At 45.0% G+C, this 13,681-nt stretch overlaps 1 protein-coding gene across 6 annotated transcripts; it reads left to right on the forward strand.

Annotated features, from left to right (window-relative positions):
* The first annotated feature begins 5,020 nt into the window (after positions 1-5,020).
* Positions 5,021-13,530, forward strand: spg20 (Spartin). Of its 6 annotated transcripts, XM_014214224.3 has the most exons (9): positions 5,021-5,166; positions 5,581-6,395; positions 6,940-7,137; positions 8,641-8,791; positions 8,904-9,098; positions 9,241-9,399; positions 9,734-9,824; positions 10,957-11,003; positions 11,506-13,530. In XM_014214224.3, the coding sequence occupies exons 2-9, from the start codon at positions 5,583-5,585 to the stop codon at positions 11,544-11,546; spliced, it is 1,695 nt and encodes a 564-aa protein (XP_014069699.3). In that variant the 5' UTR covers positions 5,021-5,166; positions 5,581-5,582; the 3' UTR covers positions 11,547-13,530.
* The last annotated feature ends 151 nt before the right edge of the window (positions 13,531-13,681 follow it).

Genomic DNA, 13,681 nt, shown 5'->3' on the forward strand with positions numbered 1-13,681 from the left:
TCGGCACCAACGATGTTAGGATGAAACAGTCAGAGGTCACCAAGCGCAACATAGCTTCAGCGTGTAAATCAGCTAGAAAGATGTGTCGGCATCGATTAGTTGTCTCTGGCCCCCTCCCAGTTAGGGGGAGTGATGAGCTCTACAGCAGAGTCTCACAACTCAATCGCTGGTTGAAAACTGTTTTCTGCCCCTCCCAAAAGATAGAATTTGTAGATAATTGGCCCTCTTTCTGGGACTCACCCACAAACAGGACCAAGCCTGGCCTGTTGAGGAGTGACGGACTCCATCCTAGCTGGAGGGGTGCTCTCATCTTATCTACGAACATAGACAGGGCTCTAACTCCTCTAGCTCCACAATGAAATAGGGTGCATGCCAGGCAGCAGGCTGTTAGCCAGCCTGCCAGTTTAGTGGAGTCTGCCACTAGCATAGTCAGCGTAGTCAGCTCAGCTTTCCCCATTGAGACCGTGTCTGTGCCTCGATCTAGGTTGGGCAAAATTAAAAATGGCGGTGTTCGCGTTAGCAATCTCACTAGTATAAAGACCTCCTCCATTCCTGCCATTATTGAAAGAGATTGTGATACCTCACATCTCAAAATTGGGTTACTTAATGTTAGATCCCTCACTTCCAAGGCAGTTATAGTCAATGAACTAATCACTGATCATAATCTTGATGTGATTGGCCTGACTGAAACATGGCTTAAGCCTGATGAATTTACTGTGGTAAATCAGGCCTCACCCCCTGGTTACACTAGTGACCATACCCCCCGTGCATCCGGCAAAGGCGGAGGTGTTGCTAACATTTACGATAGCAAATTTCAATTTACAAAAAAAAAAAACAATGACGTTTTCGTCTTTTGAGCTTCTAGTCATGAAATCTATGCAGCCTACTCACTCACTTTTTATAGCTACTGTTTACAGGCCTCCTGGGCCATATGCAGTGTTCCTCACTGAGTTCCCTGAATTCCTATCGGATCTTGTAGTCATAGCAGATAATATTCTAATTTTTGGTGACTTTAACATTCACATGGAAAAGTCCACAGACCCACTCCAAAAGGCTTTCGCAGCCATCATCGACTCAGTGGGTTTTGTCCAACATGTCTCTGGACCTACTCACTGCCACAGTCATACTCTGGACCTAGTTTTGTCCCATGGAATAAATGTTGTGGATCTTAATGTTTTTCCTCACAAATAATCTGCTCAGACCCCAACCAAGGAGCATTAAAAGTCGTGCTATAAATTCTCAGACAACCCAAAGATTCCTTGATGCCCTTCCAGACTGCCTCTGCCTACCCAAGGACGTCAGAGGACAAAAATCAGTTAACCACCTAACCGAGGAACTCAATTTAACCTTGCGCAATACCCTAGATGCAGTTGCACCTCTAAAAACTAAAAACATCTGTCATAAGAAACTAGCTCCCTGGTATACAGAAAATACACGAGCTCTGAAGCAAGCTTCCAGAAAATTGGAACGGAAATGGCGCCACACCAAACTGGAAGTCTTCCGACTAGCTTGGAAAGACAGTACCGTGCAGTATCGAAGAGCCCTCACTGCTGCTCGATCATCCTATTTTTCCAACTTAATTGAGGAAAATAAGAACAATCCGAAATTTCTTTTTGATACTGTCGCAAAGCTAACTAAAAAGCAGCCTTCGCAAATGGAGGATGGCTTTCACTTCAGCAGTAATACATTTATGAACTTCTTTGAGGAAAAGATCATGATCATTAGAAAGCAAATTACAGACTCCTCTTTAAATCTGGGTATTCCTCCAAAGCTCCATTGTCCTGAGTCTACACAACTCTGCCAGGACCTAGGATCAAGGGAGATACTAAAGTGTTTTAGTACTATATCTCTTGACACAATGATGAAAATAATCATGGCCTCCAAACCCTCAAGCTGCATACTGGACCCTATTCCAACTAAACTACTGAAAGAGCTGCTTCCTGTGCTTGGCCCTCCTATGTTGAACATAATAAACAGCTCTCTATCCACCGGATGTGTACCAAGCTCACTAAAAGTGGCAGTAATAAAGCCTCTCTTGAAAAAGCCGAATCTTGATCCAGAAATTATAAAAAACTATCGGCCTATATCGAATCTTCCATTCCTCTCAAACATTTTAGAAAAAGCTGTTGCACAGCAACTCACTGCCTTCTTGAAGACAAACAATGTATACGAAACGCTTCAGTCTGGTTTTAGACCCCATCATAGCACTGAGACTGCACTTGTGAAGGTGGTAAATGACCTTTTAATGACTTCAGACCGAGGCTCTGCATCTGTCCTCGTGCTCCTAGATCTTAGTGCCGCTTTTGATACCATCGATCACCACATTCTTTTGGAGAGATTGGAAACCCAAATTGGTCTACATGGACAAGTTCTGGCCTGGTTTAGATCTTATCTGTCGGAAAGATATCAGTTTGTCTCTGTGAATGGTTTGTCCTCTGACAAATCAATTGTAAATTCCGGTGTTCCTCAAGGTTCCGTTTTAGGACCACTATTGTTTTCACTATATATTTTACCTCTTGGGGATGTCATTCGAAAACATAATGTTAAATTTCACTGCTATGCGGACGACACACAGCTGTACATTTCAATGAAACATGGTGAAGCCCCAAAATTTCCCTCGCTGGAAGCCTGTGTTTCAGACATAAAGAAGTGGATGGCTGCAAACGTTCTACTTTTAAACTCGGACAAAACAGAGATGCTTGTTCTAGGTCCCAAGAAACAAACAGATCTTCTGTTGAATCTGACAATTAATCTGGATGGTTGTACAGTCGTCTCAAATAAAACTGTGAAGGACCTCGGCGTTACTCTGGACCCTGATCTCTCTTTTGAAGAACATATCAAGACTGTTTCAAGGACAGCTTTTTTCCATCTACGTAACATCGCAAAAATCAGAAACTTTCTGTCCAAAAATGACGCAGAAAAATTAATCCATGCTTTTGTTACTTCTAGGCTGGACTACTGCAATGCTCTACTTTCCGGCTACCCGGATAAAGCACTAAACAAACTTCAGTTATCGCTAAATACGGCTGCTAGAATCCTGACTAGAACCAAAAAATTTGATCATATTACTCCAGTGCTAGCCTCCCTACACTGGCTTCCTGTTAAGGCAAGGGCTGATTTCAAGGTTTTACTGCTAACCTACAAAGCATTACATGGGCTTGCTCCTACCTATCTTTCCGATTTGGTCCTGCCGTACATACCTACACGTACGCTACGGTCACAAGACGCAGGCCTCCTAATTGTCCCTAGAATTTCTAAGCAAACGGCTGGAGGTAGGGCTTTCTCCTATAGAGCTCCATTTTTATGGAATGGTCTGCCTACCAATGTGAGAGACGCAGACTCAGTCTCAACCTTTAAGTCTTTACTGAAGACTTATCTCTTCAGTAGGTCCTATGATTAAGTATAGTCTGGCCCAGGAGTGTGAAGGTGAACGGAAAGGCTGGAGCAACGAACCGCCCTTGCTGTCTCTGCCTTGCCGGTTCCCCTCTTTCCACTGGGATTCTCTGCCTCTAACCCTTTTACAGGGGCTGAGTCACTGGCTTACTGGTGTTCTTCCATGCCGTCCATGGGAGGGGTGCGTCACTTGAGTGGGTTGAGTCACTGACGTGGTCTTCCTGTCTGGGTTGGCGCCCCCCCTTGGGTTGTGCCATGGCGGAGATCGTTGTGGGCTATACTCGGCCTTGTCTTAGGACGGTAAGTTGGTGGTTGGAGACATCCCTCTAGTGGTGTGGGGGCTGTGCTTTGGCAAAGTGGGTGGGGTTATATCCTGCCTGTTTGGCCCTGTCCGGGGGTATCATCGGATGGGGCCACAGTGTCTTCTGATCCCTCCTGTCTCAGCCTCCAGTATTTAAGCTGCAGTAGTTTATGTGTTGGGGGGCTAGGGTCAGTCTGTTACATCTGGAGTATTTTTCTTGTCTTATCCGGTGTCCTGTGTGAATTTAAATATGCTCTCTCTAATTCTCTCTTTCTGTCTTTCTCTCGGAGGACCTGAGCCCTAGGACCATGCCTCAGGACTACCTGGTATGATGACTCCTTGCTGTCCCCAGTCCACCTGGCCGTGCTGCTGCTCCAGTTTCAACTGTTCTGCCTGCGGCTATGGAACCCTGACCTGTTCACCGGACGTGCTTGTTGCACCCTCGACAACTACTATGATTATTATTATTTGACCATGCTGGTCATTTATGAACATTTTAACATCTTGACCATGTTCTGTTATAATATCCACCCTGCACAGCCAGAAGAGGACTGGCCACCCCTCATAGCCTGGTTCCTCTCTAGGTTTCTTCCTAGGTTTTTGGCCTTTCTAGGGAGTTTTTCCTAAGGAGTTTTTCCTAGCCACCGTGCTTCTTTCACATGCTTTGCTTGCTGTTTGGGGTTTTAGGCTGGGTTTCTGTACAGCACTTTGAGATATCAGCTGATGTACGAAGGGCTATATAAATAAATTTGATTTGATTTGATCATTGTAAAGCTTTTGGTCATGTAGCAAGTGTTTGCCGAAGGGAGAAGCCGAGATGTCCAAGTTGTTGAAAGGATCATATTACACGGGAGCCCAACATTTTTTAAAGGTTAAGAAGGTGGACTTTGTGACTTTTAGAGTTATGGTAATTAATGGCACTGCCAAGGTGGAGAGAAGGTCCATGAAGATAGAAATCATAGTGATTGTGGCGGAGAGGTTCCTGGGGCTGAAAGATTTCTCAGCGAAGGAGTTATGCAATATTGGCACAAGCCGTACCACCCTCTCAGGTCCCAGAGCCTGATAAGGGAGATATGGAGAACCAAAAGAAGGAAGAATTGGGAGTTTTGTTTGTTTTGGCAATGTACTCTTTTTAATAGGATGGATTAAATTATGTTTCACTATTATATATATATATGTTGACAGAGAAGATTACAAAACTGTGCCAGAGTTCCACCAGTTCAACTCTTTGGGGTCGGGTATATATATAATATATATATATATATATATAAAATGTTGGTTTCAAATTGTCCAGTTGGTGGCGACAATACACCTTGTTGGGTTGTTGTCCGCCATAAAACCCACAGAAGAAGAAGAAGGCGCATGACACTGACAGCCTTCTCTTGAAATCCAGCTCAAACTGCTAGAAGGACAGACGTCAGACGTTGATCGCCTCATTCGCTAGACAGGAGTTTGTCGTCTAACGTTAGTGGGTAATGTATCAGATTAGATGGCTTTTGATTGACAAAATGTCTCAAGTTTATGTTTGTTTTCATGATAGCTAGCGACACACCAAGAGTAAAGTACACACAACTGACTAACTAATTTGCTTGCTTGCTATCCAAGCAGAGGAGCTAGATGTTATTGCCTGATATCTAATGAGATACAGTACTCTTTTGTCGTTACAAACCTAGCTAGGTAGTTACAGTAATGGTAATGTTTGCCTTTGCCTGCCAGCCTCCTTATGCAAAATTATCGTAACGAGCTATGCTAGCTAGCTAAATAGTTAACTGTTGTTGAGATTCTCAACTATTGCTTCCTTAAATGTAGCTATTGATAATTCATTAGTATCATTGAACCTTTGCCATCTAGGTCAAAATGTATGTATTTTCTTGTCTTCTTGGCAGACATGGAGGAAGCCAATCAAGATGCCTTTGACAGAGCCAGGCTGCAGGTGATCAAAGACGGCTATGAGAAGGCCTTTGAGTGCATTAACAGGGGCCTGACAGAGGATGAAGCTGGCCACAAGACCCAGGCCCTGGCCCAGTACAGACAGGGACGCCAGCACCTCCTCAGGGCCATCAGTGTGCCCTCAAAGGGGCACGAGTGTGTGGGCTGCTCCTGGGAGTCAGCCCGCCAGATGCAGCACAAGATGCAGGAGACTCTGAACAACATCACCACTCGATTGGCGGTCCTAGAGACCAGCCCAGACCCTGAGCTCCCACCACCTCTAGATGCCTCTAATGGAGTCCCTGGGACAGCTTCTAACCTTTACCCCAAACTGGAGAAGGAGAAACCAGAGCGGCCATCTCCACCCAAGCTACTAATGACTAATTGCCGGGCTGGAGCTGTGGGAGACATTGTGTCTCCCTCCCTGCCTCTTTCTCCCACTAGACAGCCTGTGGTGCCTGGCGAGCTGCCCCCAGCCTACTCCTCCCAGGCGGCTGATGGTCACCTGACTATCTCCTACGGGACAGAATCTGGAGAAATGTCGCTGGTGGGAGAGGAGTTCTACAGCCACATGTCCCCCTCTCCCCCCTCTCCTCAGAGCCTGGGGGAGGATGGAGAGGAACTCTTCTTCCTGTCTCACGGGGTGCAGATATTCTTTGTCACACCTGACGGCCAGGTCAGCGCTCCCTCCTACCCAGGGTACCTGCGGATGGTCAAGTTCACCAGCCAGCAGTCAGAGAGAGTGCCCAACCGCCCCCCAGCCTTCCTGCAGGTAAGAGGGATGGGGGGTGATGAATTCTAGTCACTGTCTAGGTGTTACCATTTACAGTGCCCTTAATATAGTGTCAACACTTACTGTATTCAGCATTTCAGTGTATGATGAAATCACAGGGTTCTTGGAATCTGTTTCCTTGACCTCTCTATCTGTTGTGCACTCTAACACAATTTCATCATCAATGGTTTGCTCTGCCTCTGCTCATAAACTCCCTCTTGTCATACTGAGAAGTGTGTGTGTGTGTGTGTGTGTGTGTGTGTGTGTGTGTGTTTAGAATAGGGTTGGGCTCCTGTGTGTGTGGGATAGGCTATCAGAAGCACTGCAGCCAGATAATGATCTGTGTCCTGCATCATGTGATTAGTGACTCAGTGGCCCTAATCCCAGGCAGGAGGTCTCTATGATGTCATGGTGGGAAAACCCCAGTGGCCATCGGGTCAGGTTCAGAGAGACAGACAGTCCTTCCATAAAAACTCCCTATACTGTCCTGTGTGATTGGCTGTACTGTTGATATGTGATGGGTTATACTGTTCATGTATTCCAGGTGTGTGATTGGCTGTACCCGCTGATGGCCACTGACTCCCCCGTTCTGCTGTGTAACACAGGGGTGTTCATGTTCCCGGACATGATGGCGTCTGCCCCGGGGTCCTACGTGGGCGTTGTGCTGTCCTCTGAACTGCCTGTAGAAGACAGACAACTGTTCCAGGACCTGTTGTCCCAGATGACAGACCTCAGGGTGCAGGTGAGCTGCTGAGGCTGTGTCTCAAATGTCACTCTATTTCCTATATAGTGCACTACATTTGACCAGGGCCCATAGGGTCCTGCTCTCTGACTGGCCCATATGAAAGTGTCTAGGGGTCGGCTGAATGGTAATAGAATAATAAACGCATCTCTCTGGCAGATGTTTTTGTCAATTTCAGGTGTATTTGAGTCATTGAAAGATGTTAAAGGTACCAAAGCAATGCCACACCACCACACCATGACAAGTGTCCTTGTGCAGAAGGTTATGGACCCTGGATGAAAGAATGACAGGGTTGCCAACATCCATTCTTAGTCAGCAGTTCAGATTCAGGAAGAGTGACAGTTTCCAAGTGTTGTTCTTTGTTTTCTTATATCCCAGTCAATGATCCCAGTGGAATGTAAGGTTAAAATTAGGGATTTGGCCCAAAATGGAACGCTATTTCCTTCATAGTGTCCTACCGTTGACCAGAGCCTAGTCAAAATAGTGCACAACATACGGAATAGTGTGCCATTTAGTACAGTGGTAGATTAACATGAGCTATTCTGCTCTCTCTAGCCTCAATAATGACTCTGATTGGTCCATATTTCTGGTGTTATTCCAGAACTACTGATGATGTAAATGCTGCTCTATTCTGGTGTGAAAATGTCTGCTTGCTGCTGTAAGGCGCTCCACTTCACCTGCGGGTCTTGGGCCAGAGCTCTATGGAACCTGGTCCCAAGTAGTGCTCTAGGTAGGACATAGGGTGCCATTTGGCATACAACACTAAAGGCTCTACTGCACTGCTTGCTCCCTGAATACACCTCAGCAGTTAGGAAATTTAGAACAACAGGCAGATGAAGAGCATTAATGTGTGCTAATGCTCTTATCTGGCTAGAACACAACACAGCTTCAGTAGTCACTACAGTAATGGAGTCAGACTGTGGTTTTTGTCCCCGAGCAACAGTATTCAGCCAGGCTCTAACTGGGGACATGTTGCTGATAAACTTCCTGTCACATGTACAGCTGCTTCTGGGATGGAATCCAATAAGCAAGTAGGCTTTTCATGATCACATATGGGATATATGTACATTTAGGAGGTTGTCTTGTTGAGAATAGCAATGATGGTGTTAGAACATTACCCCTCTGTCTGTTTTCCTCAAGCAAGGAGATCTGAAACGTGTCTGGTGACCATGTCTTTGTTTAGAGGAGAATGAGACGTTGTGATCAGGATGGAGATAGAGGGAGAAGAGGCACCCGATGGTAGCAGGAGGCTGTTACTAGGGGCTTACTAGGAGAGTTAGGGTAAGGCACTTGAGGTTACTATGAGGCAGGGTCTGCTAGGCTCCAACTAGGCTAACCAGTCCTGTAACAGCGATAAGTTACAGAAAATCGAGAGGACCGTGACAACGAAGCAGAGTTAATCAAACTTTAATGTTCTTCTGCTAATGATGTACATATGCACCAGCAGGTGTCATAAAACCACTGTTGCAAAACACCATATTAATACAAGTCCTGATGCTGCAGGCTCCAAATGAGGCAGCAGACAGCATCAACCTGAGCCAGAAGGTGTCCATCGCTCCCCTCGAGGAAGAGGAGGTCCCAGCAGCAGGAGAGGAGGAGGAGGAGAAGAACCTGCCAGAGTGGAGTGAGAAGGTGGCCAGCGGCATCCTCACAGGTCAGACCCAGGGCCCTAACCCCTACAACCCTAACCTGAGGCTGTAGGGGTTAGGCTTAAAGTTGTATGCTGTGTATCACTCACTCACACATACTGTGTTTCTTCCATCCAGGGGCATCGTGGCTGAGCTGGGGCCTGGTGAAGGGGGCTGAGTTTACTGGCGTAGCCATCCACAAGGGGGCGTCGAAACTGCGGGAGCACATCACCCCCGAGGACAAGCCAGCCCATGTCAGCCCCTCCGTCTCCAAGGGATTGCGTGTAGCCAAACAGGCCACCGGGGGCGCTGTCCGCGTCAGCCAGTTCCTGGGTGAGAAGAAGCTGAGTGTCTGACTGATTTCTTCAGGTGTTGGAAATAGTTGACTGTCTGATTGGATGTGGATGGGTGTATTGTGTGTGCTGTTGTGTTAGTAGTGGACGTTGTATTATGACGGGGTGTGTGTTGTTTGTAGTGGACAGTGTGTGTATGGTGGCAGGGTGTGTGGGTAAGGAGCTGGCTCCCCACGTGAAGAAACATGGAAGCAAGTTGGTCCCAGAGTCCATGAAGAAAGATAAAGATGGACGATCCAACATCGATGGAGCCATGGTGGTGGCTGCCAGCGGAGTTCAAGGTACACATAGTCACTGTTGTGGTTGTTATAGTCACTAGGCTAGTGATTGTATAGGACAAGAGAGAACAACACAAACGTTGGACGTGCGCAGTAGATCACCTGCTGGCTGTCAACAAACGCTGGAGATTCAACATAGAATGTAGAATCGATGAGAAATGAATAGATAATGACTGCCGATGTTTGGTGGTCATAGGCGATGGGACGGCCACCCGCTACGCATGGCCGACGTTCGTATTGGTCTGTCTTGTCCTTAAGGACAGTTCACATGGATGATGTGCCCCCTATTCTACCAAGTGTCTAGTCGTTGTTGTGGTTCCTGTGTTTCTACCTGAAGGCTTCGCTACCATGTGGACCGGCTTGGAAGTAGCAGCAAAGAACATCACCGTCTCCGTTGCCTCAGAAACCGTCAACACTGTCAAGCATAAGTAGGTCTTTCTCTGTACACTTCAATCAACATGTTGTCTGTGGTCTTCTCAATCAACATGTGTTGTCTGTGGTCTTCTCAATCAACATGTGTTGTCTGTGGTCTTCTCAATCAACATGTGTTGTCTGTGGTCTTCTCAATCAACATGTGTTGTCTGTGGTCTTCTCAATCAACATGTGTTGTCTGTGGTCTTCTCAATCAACATGTGTTGTCTGTGGTCTTCCCAACCAACACGTGTTGTCTGTGGTCTTCCCAACCAACACGTGTTGTCTGTGGTCTTCCCAACCAACACGTGTTGTCTGTGGTCTTCCCAACCAACACGTGTTGTCTGTGGTCTTCTCAACCAACACGTGTTGTCTGTGGTCTTCCCAACCAACACGTGTTGTCTGTGGTCTTCCCAACCAACACGTGTTGTCTGTGGTCTTCCCAACCAACACGTGTTGTCTGTGGTCTTCCCAACCAACACGTGTTGTCTGTGGTCTTCCCAACCAACACGTGTTGTCTGTGGTCTTCTCAACCAACACGTGTTGTCTGTGGTCTTCTCAACCAACACGTGTTGTCTGTGGTCTTCTCAACCAACACGTGTTGTCTGTGGTCTTCTCAATCAACATGGGTGCATCTCAAATGGCACCCGGTGAGCCCATGGGCCCTGGTCAAAAGTAGTGCACTATATAGGGATTAGGGTGCTATTTGAGATGCAGTCATGTCAAAATAAATAAATATGTTGTATTGTCACACACCAGATAGGTGCAGTGAAATGTGTTATTTTTACAGGGTCAGCCATAGTAGTACGGCACTGCTGGAGTAAATTAGGGTTAAGTGCCTTGCTCAAGGACATATCGACAGAATGTTTTACCTCGTCAGGTTGGGCATTTGAACCAGCAACCTTTCGGTTACTGGCCCAACGCTCTAACCATTAGGCTACCTGCTGAATGTGTTCTGTGCTTGGCTCATTCACCATGTGTGATTGGCAGTACTACTTGCTTGACTGTTTACATTTGCTCCTGTCCACCCAGCTCTGATGTGTATGTCTGTTATTTTGCTTTCTAGACCAGGTTTTGCTAAACACTCGTTTTATAAGCAAAAACAAGCAAGCACTTACTGTACATTTCCCTCTTCCACTTATTTTTCAGATTCAGGGGTCTACAAAACATCTTAGACCCACCTAATGACAAGACATGTATTTTCTCTTGAATGAACCCTCCTTAATAGTAACGAGCAGCATGGCCAAGGCTTAGCCTCTGTTTCTGGATGGTCTGAATGTACAGCTGTTAGATTCACCTCTACTCTCTAAACACTGGGCTATGCACCTGTAATTCAACATGAAGCTTACTCTGATTTCTCTGGTGTCTAACTAACCAATTATTTTTCCTGACTTCATTGAAAATAATATAACTATTCCTAATGCATAATCATCGTATGAATTGATGCACTTTTATGTGTATTATATGTGCAATCACCAGCCCCACAATATAATCAGTTATATGTTTACAGATGACTGAATAGTCAGACAACTTGAATAATTCTGTTGAATTCATGCTCTGCATGGGTGGTGGCTTTAATCCTAGTTGCATGTTGTTGCTGTCCTTGCTGTTCCCTATAATTGCCCTCACCCCAACCCTCCCTGTCACCCCCTCAGCCTTCCCCCTCTCACCAGTTGGTTGTGTGTGATTGATTATAAGGTATGGGGTGGCAGCCGGCCAGGCCACAGACCATGCTGTGAACTCAGCCATTAACATGGGCGTCACCGCCTTCAACATTGATAACCTGGGCATCAAAGCTGCGGTGAAGAAGACTGGCAAACAGACGGCTGTGGCCATTCTGCAGGACTACCAGCTACAGGACCCTAACACTAACCAGAAACAAGTGGAGAAACGGGACAAATAGGCCCCATCCAGGAAAACGTTTTACGTCCCAAATGGCACCCTATTCCCTAAATAGTCACTACTTTGGACCAGAGCAAAATATAGAGAATAGGGTGTGTTTTGGGACACAGTCAACCCCTAGCCCCATGACACTTACCCTAGTCCTACCCACAGAGCACTGGTGTAGATATGAGAGGACTGGATAGGTGTGAGCATAATGGCAAAACTTCTACTTGCCAAGTCTGTCATAGGGAAAGGCTGAGGTACTACCATATTGATTAAACGTGTCCATTTTATTTCAGATCTACCCTAGTGCCTAGAGGGTAGAGGCTAGGTCTGCGTCCCAAATGGCACCCTATTCCCTATGTATAGTGCACAAAGGGAATGAGGTGCTATTCGGGATGCACCCATGTCTTCCTCTTTCCTTTAGAGCCTTAATTAACACACAATTTGTATTCTTCTATAAAGAAATCTATGTAAATTATTTACAATAAATATTTTATATTTACATACTAGTTGATTAATAGCCTATACATATGTTACCAGGGTTTGATAACTGTTAAGCACTTCAATTTTCATAATGAATGGTATGACATTATAATGTCATTAATATAATAATAACTAAGATGAACATTGTATGTAGGTAGGCTGATGTATTATTGCTAAATTATTTGTGTGCAAGACACTGGAATAGATTAAGTCACGTATGTGATACAAATATAAACTGAAAATAGGATTATTTTTAAACATTTCAAGACTACTGCTGTTGACCTATTGTAGTAACAGTAGTAGTATTACTGCAGTAGTACTGTAGTAACACTGTCCACATTTCAGTATATCTGGAGGTGAAGGTGTATCTGCGGTGAGGTTGTACAATTCCGGTAACTGTCCCAACAGGATTTCTGGAAAACCTGGGAATTTTGCAGAAGGTACTGGAAATATGCATCCCTTATCTGAAAGTCAGGGGGGGGGGGGGACCCAGCAGCATGCTAACAATGTGCTATAAGAATACATGTTTGGGTTCATTTAATCAATGAAATAATGTTCATGTGTGAAACAAGACGAATCCAGGAATACATGTAGTTTGTATAGCTGTTGAGGGTACTGGGTAAGATTGAACAAGGTATACTTTAAGGTATACTCTTGTCATATGACTTTGTAATGCAGAGGAAAGAATCAATCCAAACATAGAAGCAGTGGAGTTTTGAACTGGTTTGAGAATGGTCCATGGTTTGCTTAGTATGCCTTAATAACCAGTTACTACATGCTCTATGCTACTGTAACCAAGCAAGCCCACACTACTTTCATCTTGGTTGTACTTGTTAAAGCTGTGAAATTAATTTTCTATGAAAGGACACTTTTTTTTTCATATGATGTAAAGAAAGTGATATATTTTTTTTAACTATGACATCTGGAAGAAATGATTATGGCAAAATTACAGCTATACATACATCAACCGTTTTGGCACAATCTGTACGTATGTGGGAAGTTTTGGAGTGTGTGTTTAAGATTAGTCGCTGTACATGTAATGTTCTCAACATTCTGTATTTAACTTGTAATGCTGTCTACCATTCATAATTTACCTTGGGCTGATGTTGATTCAATATGAATTGTCTTCAGTAATATTTCCCCTTCAGGGTTAAGTGAAGGCAGACTGTCTTTCTGGTGTGAATTTGAAATATCATGCAGGCATTGAATACACATCAGTATTCTCACAAAGTGGTTGTCATTTTCTTTCTAAATAATGGCTCTGTGCTTCTGTGGCCCTATGTGAACAAATAGTCACATGGTCTGATGATAAACCAAATATCTGATATGTAATAAAAAGCTATTGAAGAATGAGTTATATATCATTGGTTTCCTTGGTTTGGGTAGAGCATGTCATATATCTGTCTGTCTACTACAAAATGGAGCATTTTCATGCAGACGCCCCTCAAATGAACCTGGCAATCAAATCAAGGTAGTGAAATAGGATCATTTTCAAGTGTTTTGC

Source organism: Salmo salar, chromosome 09, assembly GCF_965601325.2.
Source record: "Salmo salar chromosome 09, fSalSal1, whole genome shotgun sequence".
Lineage (NCBI taxonomy): Eukaryota > Metazoa > Chordata > Actinopteri > Salmoniformes > Salmonidae > Salmo > Salmo salar.